The 23,411-nt window shown below is 42.1% G+C and overlaps 1 protein-coding gene across 1 annotated transcript in view; it reads right to left on the bottom strand.

Moving 5' to 3' along the window:
- ASAH2 (N-acylsphingosine amidohydrolase 2) overlaps positions 1-14,540 on the bottom strand; it is a 108,649-nt gene extending 94,109 nt beyond the window's left edge. The window contains exons 1-5 of the mRNA XM_065893907.1: positions 14,414-14,540; positions 11,117-11,280; positions 9,508-9,657; positions 1,760-1,936; positions 370-497 (exon numbers count right to left, since the gene is read on the bottom strand). Coding sequence (XP_065749979.1) covers positions 370-497; positions 1,760-1,936; positions 9,508-9,657; positions 11,117-11,280; positions 14,414-14,540 — 746 coding nt within the window. The remainder of the gene's footprint in view (positions 1-369; positions 498-1,759; positions 1,937-9,507; positions 9,658-11,116; positions 11,281-14,413) is intronic.
- Between the last annotated feature and the right edge of the window lie 8,871 nt (positions 14,541-23,411).

Genomic DNA, 23,411 nt, shown 5'->3' with positions numbered 1-23,411 from the left:
TCCAGATGAGAAGCAGAGAACCCCTAAATTAAGATTTAAGTGGATCTCTAAAGGTTACACAACTAGGAAGGGATAAAGCTAAGATGAGACCACAGTTGTGCCTTCTTTGAAAGCCCAGAGTCCTTCAAACATTCACATCTGACTCCCACAACCAGCAAAGGGGGAAGACGTGTGCATAGGCTGGTCTGTGCTTCTGCATTCTCTTTTTATTTCTGCTTGTCTTAGATTATCAGCATGTTTTTAAATTATTTCAGCTTTAATACCCTTTCAGGATCTCACCATACCCATCAAGTTACAACCCTGTTCTTAGATTTTGTTGCTGGTTCCTAAAGGAAACACATGATTTTATCTAGATAATCGTACCCTCACCTTGCTCTCTCTGACTGTGGATTCCGAAGGTATGAAGAAGGGCTTCGATTGATCTGTGCACCATCCACATTCCCTTTATTGATAAAGATTTTGCCTGGTTTCATATTTGCATGTGCTATCTCAATGCTCTATACGTTTAAAAAAAAAAAAGTTGTAAAGTTAGAAATCCTGGTGGGCATTAAGACTTAGTTGATATAAACAGAAGAGCCCTGTGGAAAATTTCTTTTGTCTCCAACTTGTCCCTGCTATGGGTTGAAAGCTGGAGAACCACAAAGCTGGTGTCATTCTGGGGGTAACAGACATGACCTTCAGGGTTGAGATGAGGAAATGCTGTGTATAGGGAACGACCTGAGTGTCTCAGGACTGCCAAGTCAGGAACTGTCTGCCATTTCAGATGGCCAAAATGGGAGACTTGACCTTACAACTCTCCATCCCCCTGCTCACACCCTCTAAGGCAGAGCTTTTCAAATGTTTTGGACTGAGAAATATAGTAATTGATATATTTTTCATCATAACTCAATACACAGCAAGATATGTATCCTAAAACAAAAGTTCACAATACAAACTATACCCTGTGTGTCATGCATTATGTTATTTTCCAATCTCTTTTAGTTCCTTTTTTAAAGCTTATCACAACTTTATGAAATTGATTTCATAAAGCCATTCATAGACTGTTATTTGCTCTTTGAAAAACATTGTTGTAAAGACATTTCTTCCTTTGCCAGATGGATCCCTGGATTTGGGGGTGGCGGATGATGGTAATTTTATGAGAAAAAGTAGAGAGAGAGACTAAACCTGAGAGACAAAGGAATGAAGAAAACATTAGCAAGGATTCTATGAGAGAAAATAATTACCTGGAAGACAGGAGAGAGTAGTAAAAGCTACCCAAACCAGGAATGGGAGAAGAGTTTGAGGGTATCAGTTCAGAGCCCCACGTCAGTCTAGAGGACTTGAGAAATGAGGGTGTGTGGTGTAAATTGGATCCCCTTCTGTGCTCTTTGGGAAATACAAGGAAGGCTCGAAATTATTTGTAATTACTTTGAGTTCCTTGGTGGATTTCTTTTCAAGTGACTTTGTGCAGAGAACTGACTATGTGGGACCCTATAATTTATAAGGGTTAGCTACAAAATGTTCTCTGTGTCTTTGGGTGACAATATGAGGCTTACTGCCACACAACCCTCTTCTCCCAATCAATCAGTGCCTCAGGACCAGCATCCCACAGCTCAGAACCAGAAGCTACAAGGCAGTCAAAAAGGAGAAAGGGAAGTAGGTGCTAAGACTGTGCTCAGACGGAGATCCTATAGGGACTCTCCGTATCATACCACGCCACTCCTAAAACACTGTAAGCAATGCTAAAGAACACTGGGGTCCTCTAGGGTCCCTTGCCTACCTTCATGATGCCAGCAACCATGTACTCAAAAGTTCGATTGCTAAATCCTCCACTGGCAATCACAAATGTAGAGTACTGGAAATATCCTGCTGGAGCTGAGTGTGTGTGAGTACCACTCAGGATAACGTTGTCTCTTCTGTACAGGGAGCCATATTTACTCTGCAGCCTGTTCAGGACCTTTAAGAAAGGAAAACAAAACAAAACAAAACTAAGAAGAGGAATAACATAGGAGCATAGCCTGAGAAAAAGCGCTGATGGGTCTAACCACTGAGCCATATCAGTGACATCCCTGTCAAGTGACCTTTCACTCTATGCTTGAGTTTATCATCTCAGTAACAGCAACATCAACAATAATTGCAGTCGCTAACATTTTATAGATTCTTGCCGTGTACGAGCACAATGCTAAGTGTTACATACATCATGTCGCTTAAAAATCTCTATAACACCACCAAGACGTGGGTATTTTTAATCTTATCTTTTGCTGGAAACATTGACATGTACAGAAGTTAAATAGTTTGCCCACAGGTCTAATAAAGAGCAGAGTCAGAGTCTAGATCCAAGTCTAACTATATAACCCGTATTCTCACCTGCTCATTTCCAGACACTGTTCTAAGCACTAGGGACATATGAGGTCCCTACCCTGGAGAAGTTTTTATTCTAGTGAGGGAAAGATAAATAAATATGTAATATTATATTATACAGTGATAAACTCTATGAAGAAAAATATAGCTAGGTAAGGCAAAAGAACATGATAGGTGTTAGTGAGGAAAGATCTTCCCAAAGATGTTACATTTCATCAGAGGCTTAACTGAAGAGAGCAAACTGGTCATGCAATACCAGGGGGGAAAGCATCTCAGGAGCAGTGCAAAGTCCTCTTTACTGCCTCACTTCCCAAAATGAAAAACTCAATATTCCCAGACACTTACACTTATTGGCCTGGGGAAGCCACCCGCTGTGACCTGAGGACACCCCAGCAATCCTGTGGAGAGGCCCATGTGGAAAGGAACCATCTTGTCAGCACTAACTTGCCAGCCGTTTGGTGAACAACCATAAAAGGTGAGCCTTCAGACACAGGCAAGCTTCAAACAACCTCAGCCCCAGCCAACATCCAAGTTCAACCTCACGATACAAAAGTAAGGATATGTGACTGTGGTTCTAATATGTCAGAATCAGCCAACCCAGCCATTCTAGGATTTCTAACCCACAAAAATCCTGAGCACTAATACATGATTATTGTTGTTTTAAGCCACTGAGTTTTCTGGATGACTTGCTGGACAGCAATAGATACCTAATCCAAAGAGACTCAGTACATGTTCATTGAATTAATCAGTGAACATCCAGATGAATAATTAATGTTTTGGGGTGGTATAGACACATCAAGAAAACAAAAGAAAAACTTAGTGATGTTGCTGAGTAGCTTTTTTTTTTTTTTTGGTTGAAATGTCTGTTTTTTATTGAAGTATAGTTGACTCCAAAGGCTACATTAGTGCTGAATACCTATATCTGATGGTGCTTTAATCAACTGCAATCTGAAGTTTGGTATTACTGTGGTTTCTCTGTGGAAGATGCCTTGACTTCATGTCAAAAATTACTAAAATGTTCCAGCAAAAGTGTCAACCCCAGGCAACCTTCCTCAGTGTAAGATACTATCACCTAATACCAGGGACAATGACGGAAACTCATTTATGGCAGAGCTGGAAAATACTACTTATCTCATGCACTCAGTCCTATTCATGGGTGGTTGCTATCCAAAGCAATGTGTTGAGAAGGATTCTGAATCCAAATCTGAGCTTAGCAAAAAAAGAGTGCCTTCTGGTGGGGGAGGGGGAGGCGTGCAGCATCTTAGTTCCCCAACCAGGGATCGAACCCACACCCCGTACAGTGGAAGCGCAGAATCTTAACCACTAGACGGCCAGGGAAGTCCCAAAAGAGTGCCTTTTTTGATTAGCAATGCTGTCCACCTTGAGTATGATATAGGCAGTAGTATGTTGATAAACTGTTTCTCTGAAAGAAGAAAGAATAGCCCTCATTTGTATCATCTGTCAATTTCTGTGGCACAAATACACTCACCATAGTGAATTTCAAGCTACCAAAAGTTTAACCACTAACTCACAAAGTTCCTAAATATTTAACAATCAGCTCTCATGAGCTGGTACAAGCCAGTTCCAGCACACCAATGGTACATGAGGAAGCAGCAGCAACTGGTGTGCTATATACTGAAAATACATAAAGACATGCATTCAACCCCTATCTATTTTAGGTGAAGAGCTCCACCACCTTCATTCTAAGTCACATGGTCATTGAATCAGGAAGGAGATCTTACAAACCATCTTCATGCCTCATTAACCTCTCCATGCCCCAAACACTGATTCCTAGGTTACCACATCCACATGAACAACCATGTAATTACCAGGCAAATGTGGAAAGGAAATAGGATATAACTAGACCAACATTATCAGCCCACACTCTCCATCCCAATAAGGTTCCATGTTCCTTCTGTTTGATCCTAACTCCAGCCCCAACTCTTCATCACTCTTCCATACTCTTTCACACAGTAAATATTACTGCTTCATGAAAAAGAAATGTCTGTAGGGAGAAGGGGAAACAGTCAATGAATGGACACCATGAAAGCTTAACTAAAGTCAAAAGCTGATGTTCTTACAATTCTGTAACCAAGACAAGAAGGTCTTAGAAAAGAAGGAACTGCCAGTCAACTTTAGAGCTCCCTGTCCCACACATTTTTATTCCTAAAGAACTGTAACATTAGGATTTTTAGAATTCAGTGCATTTTTTCAGGTTTACGCAAGAATCAAGCTCTTGAAAACATAGAAATTATGAATTTTGAATTTTAAAACAAAAGAAAAAGACTATCAACAGCTTACAGAAATCTTATCCTAAACTACAGTCTCTGATATGAAGTCAGACATGTGGGACTTCTGGGGAAAAAGAAAAAAATTAAAAACTCAGTCATGTAATAACAATGCCTGCCAATAGCCATTATAAGTAGCATGTTTCCTACTTCATGAAAGGAGGGCTATTTTAACATAGAGCAAAGAAGTGACATTAATGTCTATCGCTCACTTCTTCAACTGCAGTTTCCATTCCATTTCCTATTGCTGACACTCTTGGGAACATGACATAGAAAGAGTTAGAAAAGTCATTCTGCTTTCCTGCCCTGCCTCACTGCTCAGGGATCTTCTTTAATCTTTATTCCATGCTGGAAATTTCATCAATCTCAAAGCTGAGACAGAGAATCTGACTAAAACCAGGTGTTATGCAGGGAGGTCAGCTCGGTGCTTTGTGACCGCCTAGGGGGTGGGATAGGGAGGGTGGGAGGGAGGGAGACGCAAGAGGGAAGAGATATGGGAACACATGTATATGTATAACGGATTCACTGTGTTATAAAGCAGAAACTAACACACCATTGTAAAGCAATTATACTCCAATAAAGATGTAAAAAAAAAAACAGGTGTTATAGTAAGTTTAATGACACTAGTTTAGTTACATTTATCTTTCACACTTTCCCCTTGGATTAACTTGGGATAAGTAAGTGGGTTCATTTACAGGTCTTTCCTCTGGGTCTCAGATTGTAAGGGGAAGTAAAAACAGGAGGAGATGGTTAAGTGGTGCCCAGCATTAACTTCATAGTGGTCTACAACCCAATACATTAACCTGCTATCCCCTCCACACTCCACCCCAAAGTGTCTGTTTTGACTCTATTTCTACTTAATGACCTCACCATTTCCTAATCAGAACCATGTTTGATTCCTCAGAAAAACAGTCTAGTGCTATGGTAATGAGCGTGTGCTCTGGCAGGAAGATGTCAATGTCTGAATCCCACCTCAGACGGTTCCCAGCTGCGTGCACTTGGACAAGTTACTTGGTCCTCTGCAACTCAGTTTCCCAGTCTGTCAAATGACACAATAATAGTTCCTCCCTCATACAGTTGTTTGGAGGATTAAATGAATTAATATATATGAAGCACTTAGACCAATACCTGACTCGTCACAGGAACTATGTCAAGTGTTAGCTTTTATGCCAATTCATCCCCAGATCTCATTAGCATTTAATTTGACTTTTTACCACCATATAGTCTCACTGCTGTCCCATTGGTTTAAAACTTTTAGGCCAGCATTACATAGTATAGGGGAAATGGCCAGGTAAAGTTTAAATCCCTCCTGCAATGCTAGTTTCCCCTTCTAGTTCTTTCAGCCTTTTAACACCTTGTAAAATTCCCCCATATTAAATCCCCTGTTTGAAATGCCTAGTGTGATTACTGTTTTCCCAACTGGACTCTTATCAATAGAGCCTTGATGCTAATTTAAGGAATCTGCCAATTTGTGTCTTCACCGCTAGCTCTAGTCTATCACAATCCACCTCGAACATCACTGTCTGATTAATCATCCTAAAGCACAATTGTGTTTGCATCACTCCTCCACGCAAAAGTTTTCTAAGAATCCCCATCACCCACAGAATTAAAAGCAACCTGGCATCCCAGGACCCTACAAATTATGACCAACACACCTTCCAGGTACATCTCCAATTACATGCCCACATGTGTCCTAATAGAACTAATCTGTCTCTTCAAATACATCTACACTTCTCCCTTGTGCCTCTCTGTGTCCATGTTGTCCCCTCGATTTGATAGCTCTTCCTCCCCATGTCAACCATTTAAAATTCTCCCCATTCAAGTGTCACTTCCACTTTGAATTTTCCTCTAGTTTCCATTTCCTGAATCCCTGTGTTGTACTTTTAAAGTACTGTATGTCCACAAATTCTTCAATATCCCTGGCTTCAAGAGGTGAAGTATAACTTTCCCACCTGTGAGTGTGAACTAGACTTGGTGACCTGCTTCTAAGGATAGAACAGGGTGAAAGTGACGGTGTGCATCTTCTGAGCCTGGGTTATGAAAGGCACTGTGGTTTCTTCCCTGCTCTTTTTTTTAAAAATTAAAGTATAGTGGATGTACCATATTACATAAGTTACAGGCATACAATATGGTGATTCACAATTTTTAAAGGTTATGCTCCATGTACAGTTATTATAAAAGATTGGCTATATTCCGTGTTGTACAATATATACTTGTAGCTTATTTTATACATAATAATTTATACCTGGTAATCCCCTAACCCTATATTACCCCTCCCCTCTTCTCTCTCCCCACTGGTAACCACTAATTTGTTCTCTATATCTGAGTCTGTTTCTTTTCTGTTATATTCACTAGTTTGTTCTATTTTTTTAGATTCCACATACAAGTGATATCATACAGTATTTGTCTTTCTGACTTATCTCACTTAGCATAATACCTTTCAAGTCCATCCATGTTGTTACAAATGGCAGAATTTCATTCTTTTTTATGGCTGAGTAGTATTCCATTGTATATGTGTATATACACCACAGCTTCTTTATCCATTCGTCTATTGATGGACACCTAGGTTGCTTCCACATCTTGGCAGCTGTAAACAATGCTGCTATGAACATGGGGGTGCATATATCTTTTCATATTAGTGTTTTCATTTTTTTCAGATATATACCCAGGAGTGGAATTTCTGGGTCATATGGTAGTTCTATTTTTAATTTTTTGAGACACCTCCATACTATTTTCCACAGTGGCTACACAAATTTACATTCCAACCAATATGTATGTGGGTTCCCACATCCTCGCCAGTGTTTGTTATTTGTGTTCTTTTTGATGATAGCCATTTTGACAGGTGTGAGGTAATATCACAGTGTAGTTTTGATTTGCATTTCCCTGATGATCAGTGATGTTGAGCATCTTTTCATGTGCATGTCCTCTTTGGCAAAATGTCTATTCAGGTCCTCGGACCATTTTTTAATCAGGTTGTTTGTGGTTTTTTGATGTTGAGTTGTATGAACTGTTTATATATTTTGGATATTCACATCTTATCGGTCATATCATTTGCAAATATTTCCACTGACAAAACGAAAAGACAACCTACTGAGTGGGCGAAAATCCCTGCTCTTTCCTTTAAGTTACACACTATGAGGGAAGCCAGCAGCTCTGTCATGAGGATATGGACAGTGGGGGAACTGTCAGTAGCCACATGAGTGAATCACCTTGGAAGTGGATCTTTTAGCCCTAGTCAAACCTTCAGATGACTGCAGCCTTTGCCAGCATCTCGACTGCAAGCTACCCTAAGTCATGACCACCTAGCTAAGCCAGTTCTGAATTCCTCACCAACAGAAGTGTGAGATAAAACAACAAATATTAATTAAGTCCCTATTTCGGGGGGGGCTATTTATTACTCATGAATAGATAACTAATATATCACTGTCCTTTATTCCAGTAAATTATAGTTATTTGCATATTTCTGGTACAATCCTTCCTCCAATCCCCTAACTAGGTACTGAGCTCATAGGAACATGTGTTATGACTCACTTAGCTGTGTGCCCCTGAAGTGCCTAACAAAGTGTCTTGCAAAAAGCAGGTGATCAATGCTCTCCAAGATAATAGAATGACCTCACTTTTAAGAATGTAGGCTCTGGTGTCAGGCATATATGTGTTCAGAACCCAGCTCTACCTTCTTCTAACTGTGTGAACTTGGGAAAGTTACTTAACCTTCTCTAAGACTCAGTCTCCTTACCTGCAAAATGGGGATAACAACAGGCTGACCTCACAGTTTTGTTGTCAGTGTAGGTGAGGGGAAAGTACTTAATCCTCTGCTCCTTATGTTTCCATAGATGGGAGAGACTTACATTCTACTCCTCGTGAGGGGGTGACATTAGAGAAATGCTTTTAGGCCCTCTCATCATCCCTCTCCCTGGCCCCTTCACACCGCAGGAGGAGAAAGTGTTTGTTTGGTGAGGTTGATAGAACATGACACTGAATAATGGACATTTAATGGTCATTATTCTAGATGTTCCAGACTCTCCTCTTTCTCACATTAGTAAGTATGTGAGCAGATACTAAGAATACACTTTCTTTCTGTGACCTGATCCCTGCAGAAAATATAACCAGATCAGGGTCTAGAAATTGGCTGAGAGAGAGACACCTGGAAGTCCATGTGTCTATAACTATTTCTCTCTCCCTCCCCACCCGCTCTCTGCATCTTACAAGCTGCCTGTCCAGGACCTCCTATGCACCTTTCTGCTAAGCTCAACTTTCCCCACAGGTGGTTACATGGTCAAAATTGGCAGAAAAAATCATAGAAAAGCCTACCATATTCTACAATACAGTTTAGAGTTTAAGAGCGCTAATGTTGTATTCTTTTAAAATTTTATTATGGAAAAGTTCAAACATGTACAAAAATCATCAGAATAGTATAATGAAACCCCCATGTGCCTTTCACCCAACTTCAGCAATTTACGGCCAACCTCATTTCAGAGTTGCTTTTTAATTCTCTTTAATTCCTTGCATCTATTCTTAATTGTCTAAAAACTTGAGGGGAGGGTTAGTGATTAATTGGCACTCTCAGACTTCTAACAAGGAGGATTACAAGAGCGTGTATGTGAAAGTCACTGGGACATAATAAGCTTGCAAAAAAATTAGCATTAATAATGACGGTGAGCCATCAGCAGAATGGAAAGCAAGTTCTGACCAAGATGACTTGGAGTGGAATGAAGCTCATTCTCCCCATTCGATCATCTGCTGGATTGTCAAGAGCTTATAACCTTGAGGGTAGTAGAAACTCACTGGATGTGAAACCAGGAGAGCTTAGTTACTGTCACGTTCACCTGCAGACTTTGCCTTTAAATCACGTCATCTCTTTCCCACCTCAATCACTTACCTCCAGCCTGAGTCGTTGGGACACCATGCCGATCTCAATGCTGACAAACAGTACTCGACTGGACTCATCTGGTTCCGCCAAGATGAACGCACGACTGTACAACCTTGTGAGGATGCCTTCTGCATTCTGGCCAGTTTTGCTGTAGCCCATCTAAAGAGGAAGAGAGAATCAGCTCCACTCCTTCTCACCCCGCCGTTACCAGAAACCAGGCACAACCATACAAGAATAGACTACTTAGGAAAGGCAAAGAAATACAATCCACGTGACACTGTGGCTCCGAGTGAGACAGGATATGTGTTTTCAAGAGTAAAGCCAACATCACAAAACAGGCTTTACTCTTCTGTGCAGGAAAAGGCAAAGTAGTTGTTGGGTTGGCAGTAGCTATTCACTGGCCTGTGGGCAAGGAGGGAGCTGGTGTGACTCAGGAATTCCATCACGATGCTGGAGACCTTTCATAGCTTTTCTGTTCTTTGAAACAGGACCGTTTCTCCAGCCTATCTAAGGTACTAGAGAAGAAATCGCTGCCCAGCCATCATTCCACATTCCCAGGAATACCCTGAAGACTGGAGGCCCCTTCATTTTGGTTGTTTGGCATGTGATTTTTTTTTTTTTTTTCCTGAAGAAAATGGTTTCCTTATGACTAAGTAATCCGTATTGAGGGTGCCTCACCCTGGCTTTTATCATGTTGTCCCTCCCTCAGCCAAGTCAAATCAAATACACCTATCTAAAAGCCCCTCTCTCACCATGTCATAAAGTCCGCCCATAAAAGCTGCACCCAGGTCTTCAGCATGGCCCCTCTACTGCTTGTTTTACCTCTCATGTGAGTGGTCATTTAAGGTTTACATTCCAGAGTCACTTTTCAGAACAGACAACAGGGAATAATTCCTAGAATCTAAAGATTATTTGGTAGGAGAGAGAAAAATCCCATCAGGCAACCTCCTGCTCTGGTTACCTAGCGAAGGGTGGCTAGAAATGTGTGTCTACCATCACAGCCCGGAAGTTGCATGCCAGCAGCCCATAGCCACAACTGATCCAGAGAAGTGTTTTATTTGGCTAACACACTGTTGGCCCACATTAGATTTCCAGTTTTAACTAGAGTTGCTTCCATTTTCCAATGGAGAGACTTAAATCCTCAGATCTTCAATCCATAAATATTCTGGCTTCTCTTGAAAAAACTGTAAGGTAGGGCAGCCCTAGATCCACACTCTTACATGGGAACAATCAGCTAAAGCCATGCAACTTTCTACTTGTACCACAGTCACCACCACTTTCTATTGCCCCCCCAAAAATTGAGGATTTACTAGACATTTATCATCTTACACTGGCCTTCTTCAGTCATTTATGGTGCCGGCCCATCCCCTGTAGTATTGGAGTTCGTCCGCCTTGCCACTTCCACTCACAAAAAAAGGCCAATTGAGTTTACAAGGGAGTTGTGGTTAAATAGAAGGTCCCCTCTTCCTCATAGTACAATATCCATGATGTTAGACAGCAGTGAAGTCAATAAAAAGTGAGAAGGAGATTATGACATAATATTTAGTAATTAATACAGGGTGCAAAATAATAAAGTTACCTGTTTCACAGTCTCCTCAAGGTCCCATGATTTACCTACCAAAATGATATCTGCTACTTGGCCCGTGCAGTCAGCTCGCCCAACACCAATATGGTAGCCACTGAAGTTCTGAAATAGAGTAGGCTCTGGGGTGCTGGGTGTTGGAGATGCCTGGATGGCTGTGGGGCCCTGGGTGGCTGAAGGGATCTGGGTGGTTGGAAAACCTGAATCAAAAAAACAATAAGATATTTAAGAAACAACATTTCAGCCCATGCATTTGTCGGCATCACTTAGAACACACAGATTCGGGTTCCTAAGGATGAATCTTTGTATATTCTCTTACATCTAACATACACGGTGAGAAACATCTCAGGAACATGTTTTATAGCGTAATCCCAAGGAGGATCTTTTTCACGGAGTGGAGATGTTTCAGCCTAACAGTCAAGCTCTCTGTCAAATGTCCTTCAACTTCTCCTCACAAGCCGTTCCTGTCTAACCTGTCACTCTTCATTCACTCACCCTGCACTTCTATTCCAGCCAAACAAATCAGGTGCCAGGTTCCTGGCACACAGCCCACTAAATCCAGCCTCTGGGGATTTGTGTCTACCACTCTCTCCATCCAGAGACCTTACCCCTTTCTGGTCCCTCAATCAGTCTCCTCCACCCCTTCAGAGTAGGTGTAGTTCCATCACAGCCAGATCCAGCTTAACCCCTCACCTTCAGGATGCCACCCCAGCTGTCTCTACCCTGCTCTTATCCTCCTCGACCTTCTAAATCTTCTATTCTTAATGCAACCTAGATCGCTGTACACTAGTTAACATAGTCCTGCTTTATTTTAATTATTCTCATATCACCTATATGTATGCATATTAATACATATATTCTACATCAACATCACACACACACACGAATATCAAAGGATGCAGAATGGGATAGAGACTAAAAGAGCAAGTGCCAGAAACAGCCCAGGTTTGAAAACTAACTATCATTTACTAGCTGAACAAATAACTTAACCTGTTTTACCTCAACTTTTCTCATCTATGAAGAAAAGTAACATAACTTTCTCATAACAAGAAGATAATAATACCCTACTTCCGAGGGTTGATTGACAATAAATATGTTAATACATATTCAAAATTTAAAACGATGGCTGGCATATAGATTTGGTTTTTTTGTTTTTTTACATATTTAGACATCTTACTTACATTTTTATTTGTTTGTTTCCACCCCAGACAACAGCCAGGGGTGGCCAAGGCAACACATGTCAGTGTCACAGTACATTAGTGGTCAGAAAGTATTTAGGCAAGAGATTAACAGAAGACTTCTTCTGGGTTCCAGAATTTTGGAGCTCAAGAAAGTTTAGAGATCACATAATCCAATCTCCTCCATTTTACGTATAAGAAAACTGAAACCCAGAGAAATGACTTAAGCAAGATTTCATGGAGAGCATATGACGAATCAGGCGCCTAACCCAGATCCTCCAACTCAGAATCTGCAGCTCTTTCATCCACATTCTAAGTGTAGTTAGAGTTCATGGTTTCCCATCCCCAAGCCCACGTTTCCTACAAGACATCAAGTATTGCAAGGAAGGAATCAGGCACCTTTGTTATTGCCTCATTTGTTCCAATGTAGGAATGTAGTGCCAACCAACGCCAAATCTAGTCACATAGCCAAAGGATTCTTTTCGATCTCAGAGACTCAGATCTGTAAAGCAGTACTAAGGCTAGCACCTACCTTTATGGGAGTTTGTGAGGATTAAATGAGAAATTTACACAGAATGTTTACCATAGTGCTTGACACAAAGTAACCATTCAATAAATAGCAACTTCTACTATGAAAATAGTGACTGTAATTATTAATTAGCTCCCTGAGCCTCAGGCTCTGGATTCTCCAATTTTAAAAGAGAAAACTAAGTCCTATGCATTCTTTCATTTCTAGCAGTCTAAAACCCATTCTGCCCGCTCCCAGAAAAGAGGATCTCTGTTTCTTTTCAGTGAATTCAAAACATGGGGACAGGGACTTCCCTGGTGGTTCAGTGGTAAAGAAGCCACCTTACAATGCAGGGGACACAGGATCGATCCCTGGTCAGGGACTTAGGATCCCATATGCCGTGGGGCCACTAAGCCCACGCGCCACAACTACTGAGCTCACATGCCTCAGCTACAGCCTGCGTGCCGCAAACTACAGAGCCCAAGCACTTTGGAACCCACGCGCCACAACTAGAGAGAGAAAACCCGCACTCCACAACTAGAGAGAAGCCCGCGCACCACAACGAAGAGCCCGCACGCTGCAACGAAAGATCCTGCATGCCTCAATGAAGATCCTGTGTGCCACAATGAAGACCCAACACAGCCAAAAATAAATAAAATAAATAATAAATAAGTCTTTAAACAAAAAAAACCATAGGGACAGGTAGAGAATACATTAGAAAAGAGAAGAGCCCACAAAAGAGAAAACCAAGGTGAACAATGTTGCCTCTCCTTCTCCATTGGGCCTGTGGCCAGCCCTCGCTTTACTTTGGTGAAAGCATTCAGTCCCCACCTGTCTTCCCTACTGTTTATCAGGTATATAACCTATCATCAGAGGAGAGCCTCCCATGGACGCGATATTGCCTGTAAATTTAGCCTAGGTGGTTTTCAAAAACTAAGTTAATTTCCAACATTTAAAAAAAAAATCAGGAAAAAAAACCCCCAGATGTCTAAACCGCCTCCCCCAATTTCCAGCTTCCCTTGAAAACTCAGAAGGGCTGAGTCGATGTGACATCATGACAAAAAACAGCTGGCACTCAGGAGGGCCCGTGGACCCTCTTCACCAGAGAGACACCTGTCCCCACCCTGGGCCATGCCCCCCACCCCGGGCCACGCCCCCCACCCCATTTATGGAACTTGATTGGCCCTCATGCGATTTGAGTTCAAGATCCCCTTCTCTAAAGCTTTCACAGACTAATTGACATTCAGTGGGTCTTTCCTTCTCCTTTTGCCCCCCACCCCCTAGAGAAGATGATGCCAGAAAGGAGGCAAAGAGCAAAAGAAGAGGCTCAGGTTAAAAGCTCACATTACTGGGCCTTGAAGAATCCTGAGCTGTACTTAGATCAGTGGAAAAGTGAGACAAATAAGTACATGTCAGAATGCAGCACTGGCTACTTGGGCCAAAGGTAAACTTGATAAAAATTGCTATCAATGCATAAACGGCAACTAAGGTAAAGGTTAGATAACCATCCCAGGCTGCTTAAGTACACATTGAACTGCCCTGTTATCAGCATTATCAGCAGACACTGTTTCTTGCCTTGATGTCCCCCCAAATGAAGAAATTTCCTACAGGCTGGGAATAGCATACAAGAGAACCCATGATACTTGCCTGTGTGATTTTCAACGGTCCCGCTGGTGACGAACAACAGGCTGAGAAGAGCCACCGTGACCCCTGTCATCATCACAAAGAGGAAAATCAGGAATATCTCTAATGTGGAAAAGGTACGTTTGGCCATTTCTCCTGAGGAAAAGCAGAGACAGAAGAACAACTGCGGAAGAGACAGAAAAAAGACAGAATAACAAATTAAAATACACATGCTTCAAGCTGTCCGAGGCTAAGATGTCTTAGCTCTTTCATATGAACAGACTATACCAAGAATGCCAAGTACAGGGCATATTTGCCACTAGGTCCATATCCCAAGCCTGTGGAAGAAAAGACCGGTCAATTACAGCACTCCTTGATGAATTCACGTGGGGTTTCCAAACGCTTCTCTGCACAGTGCTCATGCTGGAAGCTACCACCCAGCATCTGGCATTGGCAGCTAAGCTAAAACCTATCTGTATTCCTTGGATACATCATACTGCTTTCATTTATAGCAGTGATGCTCTCTGTACATGGGTCTAGATTGGAGCATTTCTGTCAACAGGGATAACTGATGTACCCACACGGCTTGTACTTGTGAGAAAGCTTGCTGGGGTTAGGGCTTTACTTTGTGGCCATGGACTAAGTTATCTTGTCCAATAGGAGGTGAAACAGACCTTTGGCCTTTAAACTTCCTGTTCTAACTTTCAATTACTACCTGAATAGAAAAGGGCATGGAAAAGGAGATTGGCATCTCTGATCTCAAGCCAGGCATTTGTAAAATTTCCCTCTTCAGTGGTCACCAGGATCCCACATATTCTGCAAACCCCACGTTGAAGTATGAGGATAAAGACAATGGCCCTTGTGTGCTACAAAAGCAGAAAATGTCCTTACAGATTCCTTAAGATATCTTTGGAGTAGAATTCATCATAACTCAGAGGGACTACAGAAGCTGAAAACTCACATAATGTAGCATGAGAAAGGATAATATGATGGTTAAAAATTGCATTCTGAAGTCGGGTGCCAGAGTTCAAATCTCATTTCTGCCACTTACTAGGTGACCCTGGAAAATCATCCCCATCACTGAGCCTCAGTTTCCCCATCTGTAAATAGGGATGTGACAATGATGATAATCTTAGTACCTATCTCATAGAGGTTTTATAAAAATAAGACAAGATGACACAGTAATAGTTTGTTTCATGGAATGTGTAAGCGTTCAGAATGTCAGCATTTATCATTAGGTTCTAAAATAGCAAAGACTCTGTGCTCCTCTGCAGCATTAAGGGGAGTTTATATGAGTTTGTATTAAAGAATCACGAATCACAGGTGGGAACTTCAGAGTCCGTTTTCTTAACCTCAAGGAAGCTTGAGCAGTGAGATGGGATTGTGGTCCCAAGACTTGCCCCACAAATGGCTAAGATGTGGCTAAGATGCTGTTACCCCCAAGAGCTGTAAATTGGCAACAAACAGATGTATTTAGTATGGCCCAATTTTTCATTTCAACGTGACTTAGTCAACAAGATAAAAGATAGAGCTTACAATTTATCTGTAAAAATAGAATCTACTTTTACAAATATGAAACTTCGGTTTTCTTTCAAAATATTTTGTAAAATATGGCAACACGGAGACAGCATTCCCACGCACCAAGAGTTTTGTAAAACTTAGTAGCTGCTGTTCCCTTTAGATGCGGCAGCCCTTCTCCAACCGGCCACTGCCTCCACCCAGTAGGCCTTATCTATCCGGTCTTCGTAGTCATTTTATTTTGCAATCCACAGACTAAAGGTTAAATATCAGTCTGGCAGCAAACACTTCAGAGGTAGGGCTGAACTGGGAGAGGACCAAGAGCCTGGAACATCTTCCCTATTTCCTAGTTTTTTGTTAGCAGGCGTTCCTCAGCCATTTATCACCAGCATGATCACCTTCACCACCATCGGCAGGGACAGCTTCAAACTTAGGGCAAAACAACTTTCAGTATCAGCCCTGAGTCAGAAAGCACATGTAAGATATGTCTCTGAAACTTTGATGAGTCAAAAAGGTTTACTAGTCATTAGCTATTGTCTCAGTAGCAAACTTCAAACCCTGTAGACCTAGTTCTTGCCCAAAGCTTTGGTTTCTATGAGCCTTCCTGCCAGCTGAGACAGCTTTTGCACAAATAAGGCTATTAAAAATGGATGACTGACAGGTGGACCCTTCAACCCCAAAGCGTGTACCTGCAGATGACGTATGTAAATGTGGCTATGTGGTAAGAGCCTATGTAACAGACATGATATGAAATATATGTGTATGCATGTGTGTCTGGGTTTTTTTGTTTGTTTGTTTTTTGCTGGTTTTGCTCTGCTGAACTAGCTGCCACCACTGGCCTTTTACACAAGTCAACGACGGCACTTGATTTTACATTAGCATTTCCACCTCTTACTTGGATTACAACCACGTACCTCGTGTATTTCACCACTCTATTGAGTTGCCAGAATTACCACCAGCATATTATCATTCTTTTTGAAACCATTAGCACTATTTCTCGTAAATGATTAGAATCTGAATTTAAACATGAAAGCAAATGCCTTATATCTCCCTTCAGAAGGCGAATGTACCTTGGAGAGCTGAGCCAATGATTACATTTTAAAGGACTGTACATATTTAAATAGTTCCCACTTAATCTAGCATAATCCTGCAAGGTCAACAGTGAGGCTCTAATGACATCATAACAAGCCACTTGCTAGATCTTTACCACCCTGAGGTCCCCCATTTTTCAAGACTGTGACAGTAAAAAGTAATATTTTGGCAAAATGGGTTTCCAAAGCTAAGCAAATGAGGTTTCATCAAGATCTCTGAGACAATGGGGTGATTCAAGATCCCTCCCTCCTTCTCCAAGATAATACAGGCATTCTTACCTGATTCAACCACTCAGAAGAACTTGTGTATCCTGGTAAAGCAAATGATGGTCCAGAATCGTGTTCCCCTTCCTCTGGAATATCACTTGGCTGGGACTTCTTAGCACTTCCTGAAACCTACTGAGGAAAGATTTTCACAGTCATGTCCAGGAGAGTTAGAGTTCCCATGAGCATAGCTTTGTGGGTTTGGCATATGGAAGAGATTAAAGTGTACTGATAACATATGACTTACTAGCGAACTCTCCCCTGGGACAGCCTGAGAGTGAGGTACTGAGTTGCAGAAGGCCTGCCAGGCTGAAGGTCATTTCAGAGTTCAACACAACTCTTCCAGCACATCAAGGTCTGTGCAAAGCTCCAACCTGGATCACAAAAAAAACAGCACCTGCTTTATTTACCCCTGGCCACTCAACCAGTGCTCAAGAGGAAGTGATAGTGTATGCTGGACATTAGTGTGGGCTATGGGCCCCACTAGGCAATATTTACAATCATTTCAGAACAGAAAAGTGAACTTTTAGATTCTCATGTATAAAAAGAATGCAAAGTTTTAGATGAACTAAGAATGTGAATAATGAGTATACAAAAGGGAAGAGTGTGTGCAACATTAAAAATTATATTGAAGGAAATAATATTTAGTAATTTTTTCATGTCATTAAATTAATTTAAGTTTGCAAAACATTATGATCCCATTTTTGTAAAGTATACATTATTTATATGTGTGTGTGATCACAAAGACTGTAAGAAAATACAGCAAAAAATGTTAAGAAGCAATTATCTGGTGATAAGATCATGGGTGAGTTTTGTTTTCATCTTTTTGATTCTTGACATTTTCTATGACAGCCATGTAGCATTTCTGTAATGAGGAAAATAAAATGTTTTAGCTTATCTCAGAGAATGTACACTGTATAACAGCATGAAGTTAAGCAATGGCCCACAGAAGACAAAGAGAGAAATAAATAGACCAAAGTCCTCCTTTTTTCCTAGTAAATCCAAGCTATTCGGGAGGCAATTTGAAGAAGACCACATTGGCTGCTGAATTCCACACAGAGTTTTAAGAGAGACCAGCCCCAAAGTTCCAATGGAAATATTAAAGTGCTTTCAGATAGGGCATTTAGTAACGTGTCTTAGCTACCTCTCTGCTACAAAAGAGGGGAACTGGTTAAATTATGGTATTAGACCAGTTGTTTTTTCTTTTCGTGCAAATATGTTTGTTGCCTGACACCAAGAATTCTGAGACCAAATCTAGCTAACTTAAGGCAGCTGGGGAAAAGGAGAAGAAAATTCACTAGAAGGCAGCAAAAGAAGTTGAAGATGCAGAGGCTCAGGAAGGCCACAGATCAGCTCTGAGGGTCTACGTGGCAGGCTCTATTGAGCCATCTCTTCAGGGCTTTGTCATCAAGATGGATGCTCTCCAACTACTTTAGGTCTTTACCTTGTTCCACTCTGGATTCAGTTCCTAAAGGACAGCATTTGGGGACTTCCCTGGCGGTCCAGTGGTTAAGACTTCGCCTTCCAATTCCAGGGCTGCAGGTTCAATCCCTGGTTGGGGAGCTAAGATCCCACAGGCCTCACGGCCAAAACACCAATACATAAAACAGATGTAATAATGTAACAGCTTCAATAAAGGCTTTAAAAATAATAATAAAAAAGTTAAAAAATAAAAGACAGCATCTGACTGACCTAGCTCAGATCATATACCTACCCCTTCCATTGAGAGGATATTTAAAAAGACCATACCCAAAGAGGGAAGGACAGTTCTCCAAAATAAAATCAAGGTAAAACAGAAACAACAGAGAGCCACTAGTGACCTGCCATTGGATTTCCTTCTCCCTTACGTGGGAGGTCCTCTAAACTGGCCCTGTGATCTAAAATGTGGTCTCTTCTGGACCTCTCCAGCCATCTTTCTCCCTGTAAGAAGGAGCCACGCCAAGCTCATTCCCACTGAGACTACCTAGGTGTCCCACAGTTGGGTCAGCGAAAATCATTTTAACCGGGGTTTCAGTAGATAATCATGGCATAATATATCATTTCTCCCAGACAACATTTGAAGACCCATTCCTGAACACTAAGGGGGTGAGAATCAAGGAGATTCCAAGCACCGTGGCAGAGTCAGTGAAGGAAAAATGTTGGGCCAAGGGGACTTGTGGTGCCCATCAAGACAGCTGACTCCTATAGCCAGAAATAGACTACCTCGAGGAGAGGGGAAGACGTAATCATTGTAAATATTTCATGCGTGTATTTTATTTCTGTCTGAATGACCATCAGACAAATCCTGTTTGCTAGGATAAGGATGGCTGTCCTTCTCAACTCATCACCCCAAGACCCTCACTCATGTTCTACCCATTTTACAGATGAGCAAACACACACAGAAAGGTTAAAGGCCTTCCAGAACAGGAAAGGATGGTTAAAAGTGAGCATGATTAAACAATAATTATTCCAGGATGTGAGCCCAAGTCCCCAGATTCCCAGACAAGACTGCTTACCTTTCACCAAACTCTTGCTGTCTACATCACTTCAACTCTGGCCCTGGCATGGCAGCCTCTGGGCACAGACAAGTCATGTGTTCACTCCTCATTAGCAGATGATGAAGCAAATCATGTCCTCTGTCTCTTAACATCCTAACACTGAGGAAGATTCTCCCAAATGCCCAACTCCTCAAACATTAACCAATAGTTTAGCACTATGAATTCTCTCATTTTATTTATGCCTACAGAATAGGGGCCTTAAAAGGCTTGATGCTAATTGCTTTTTTTTTTTAAACACATCTTTATTGGAGTATAATTGTTTCACAAAACTGTGTTAGTTTGTTGCACAACCAAGTGAATCAGCCATATGCATATACATGTCCCCATATCCCCTCCCCCCTTGAGCCTCCCTCCCACCCTCCATATCCCACCCCTCTAGGTGGTCACAAAGCACCGAGCTGATCTCCCTGTGCTATGCGGCTGCTTCCCACCAGCTAACTATTTTACATTCCGTAATGAGTATATGTCAATGCTACTCTCACTTCGCCCCAGCTTCGCCCTCCCACCCCATGTCCTCAAGTCCATTCTCTGTGTCTACCTCTTTATTCCTGCCCTGCAACTAGGTTCTGGTCACATCCTTTTTCATTCTTTAATTCTTGGAATAATTGAAGAATAAATTACTTTTAAAAACCATATAGTATTTCATATAGCACCCAGATTGTGGTCTCTAAATATAATTCCTTGCTAAAAGGAAAAAGAGATCCTTGACGAAATGGCTGGTTTTGGGTCTGGGCCAGGAAACACATAAATCTGAAATATTTTTTCATACCAGAAATCAAGGAATTCATCGAGATGATTATAATTGTTTCAAAAAGAACTAGAGTTTCCCACTAGCCAAAAATGGGTCAATTTGAGCAATTTAAAAAATAACTGCAGTAGATAAGCAAATCATTTTTACTTAAATTCATGATGTCATAATGAAATTTTTAAAAATCTCATTGATTACCTTTAAAAGATGCTAGGGAACTAGTTTGTTTTTTTCTGAAAACTGGTAAGAAAAAAACAGGAAGTGGGAGGAAGGATCAAGAAATAGAGTAAGAATGTACTCTTCTTTTGCTGTACAAAGGTAACTTAGGGAAAGGAGCAACTATTTACAGAGCAACTATTGATGAGAAAGAGTGGAAGGCTATCAGAAAAGATCTACACATAAAGATATAAAGAAGGAACCACAACAAGATGGGTAGGGGGTGCAGAGTCGTGGTATAGTCGAGACCCATAATGCTGGGTGGGCGACCCACAAACGGGAGAATAATTTAAATTGCAGTGTTTCTCCCCAAGGAATGAAGGGTCTGGGCTCCACATCAGGTTCCCCAGCCCAGGAGTCCTACAGGCTTTGAAGGCCAGCAGGTCTTACTTTTGGGAGACTCAGAAGGCTGTGGGAAATAGAGATGCCACTCTTAAAACGGTGCACACAAAATCTCACACACTCTGAGACCCAAGTCAGCAGCAGTAATGTGAAAGGAGCCTAGGTTAGACCCACCTGCTGATTTTGGAGAGTCTCCCAGAAAAGCAGGAGGCAACTGGAGCTCACGCTGGGGACATACACATGGGCAGCAGCCAATCGGGGGAGTTCATACTACCATAAGGACACTGGTGCTGGTAAGTGCTATTTTGGAATCCTTTAGCTTATTAGCTCTGGGACCCAGCCCTACCCAATAGCCTCTCTGCAGCAATACTGGGATGCCTCAGGCCAAGCAACCTGTCAGGCAGAAACACAGCCTCACCTACCATCAGGCTGGCTGCCTTAAGATCTCTTAAGCCCACAGCTGCCCTGCTACCCAGCCCTGTCCAACAGAGGGCCTGGGACTGACCTTGCAACCAGAGTGCCAACATTAGCACTGGGACCCCCAGAGCCCTGCAGCCAAAGACCCTGACACCTGGCTCCACCACCAGTGGGATGGCACCAGACCAAGGAGCCCCTGGGTTCCAGCCCCACTCAACAGTGGGCTGATACAGCAACTCTATGACACCTAGGGTCCAGTAGGCAGAGACACTGGGACCCGGCTCCACCTACTAGTGGGCTGGTACTAGTTCCAGGACCGGTCTTCACCCACCAGCAGGTGGACACCAGCCCCAGGACCACACAGCCCTGCAGCCTGCCAAGTCAGGATCCAGCCCACATACCAGCAGGTCAGTACCAGCCCCGGGACTTCCTGGGCCCCAGTCCTGCCTACCAGCAGGACACTACCAGCTGTGGGACACCTTGCACTCCTCAGTCAGCAGCCCTGGGATCCACTCCAGCAACTAGTGAGCTGACACCAGCTTCAGGACCCCCAGGGCCTGGCTCTACCCATCAGTGAGCAGACATTTGTCCCAGACCACTGAGCCTAGGCCTGCCAACACCAGCTCCAAGACACCTTGGACCCCTCAGCCAGCCACCCAAGGATCTACCCCCACTCACAAGCAGGCCAGCACCAGTTTGGGGAAACTCCAGATTCTTCAGCCAGCTATGTCAGGAATAGGCCCTGCCCACCAGCAGGCTGACACTAGATCTGGAACCACACACTACAGAACCCAGCTGCTCCCCACAGTGGGCAACACTAGCCCCAGGACCCTTGGGGCTCCACAGCCAGTCACCTCATGACCCAGTCCCACCAAGCAGCAGCTGGCAGTCTCCACCAAGGCAGATACTGGCAATAAACCAGACCAGGGGCCAGTCACACCACCCATAGTAGTCAGCCTGGCACAACAGAAGGACCCATGCAGCCCACATAGGGGACATCCCTAGGACATATAGCTCTGATAACCAGAGGGGAATGTGCTGCTGGAATGCATAAGACGTATCCTACAAAAGGCCACTTCTCCAAAGTTGGGAAACATAACCAACCCACCAAATATATAGGAATAAAAATAGCAAATTAGACAAAATGAGGCAACAGAGGACTATGATCCAGAGGAACAAGAAAAAACCCCATAAAAAGAACTAAGTGAAGTACAGATAGGCAATCAACCCAATAATGAGTTCAATCAATAATGAGTTCAAGGTAATGATCATAAAGAGATGCAAAGAACGCAGGTGAAAATTGAATGTATAGAGTGAAAATTAAGTTTTTTAAAAAGAGAAAATATAAAGAACAACCAACCAGAGATGAAGAAAACACTCTCTGAAATGAAAAGTACACTAGAAGGAATCAAAAGTAGATTAAATATTACAGAGGAAACATACCTCAACATAATAAAGGCCATATATGACAAAGCTATAACTAACATCATACTCGATGAAAAGCTAAAAGCATTTCCTCTTAAATCAGGATTAAGACAAGGACGTCCATGCCTGCCACTTTTATTCAACATAGTTTTGGAACTCCTAGCTACAGCAATCAGAAGAAAAAGAAATAAAAGGAATCCAAATCGGAAAAGAAGAAGTAAAGCTGTCACTGTTTGCAGATGACATGATACTATACATAGAAAATCCTAAAGATGCTACCAGAAAACTACTAGAACTCATCAATGAATTTGGTAAAGTTGCAGGTTACAAAATTAATACACAGAAATCTGTTGCATTTCTATATACTAACAACAAAAGATCAGAAAGAGAAATTCAAGGAACAATCCCATTTACCATCACATCAAAAAGAATAAAATATTAATATCTAGGAATAAACCTACCTA

Source organism: Phocoena phocoena, chromosome 16 (genome assembly GCF_963924675.1).
Source record: "Phocoena phocoena chromosome 16, mPhoPho1.1, whole genome shotgun sequence".
Classification (NCBI taxonomy): domain Eukaryota; kingdom Metazoa; phylum Chordata; class Mammalia; order Artiodactyla; family Phocoenidae; genus Phocoena; species Phocoena phocoena.
The sequence above is the reverse complement of the archived record's forward strand: the minus strand, read 5'-3'. Positions and strand labels throughout refer to the sequence as shown.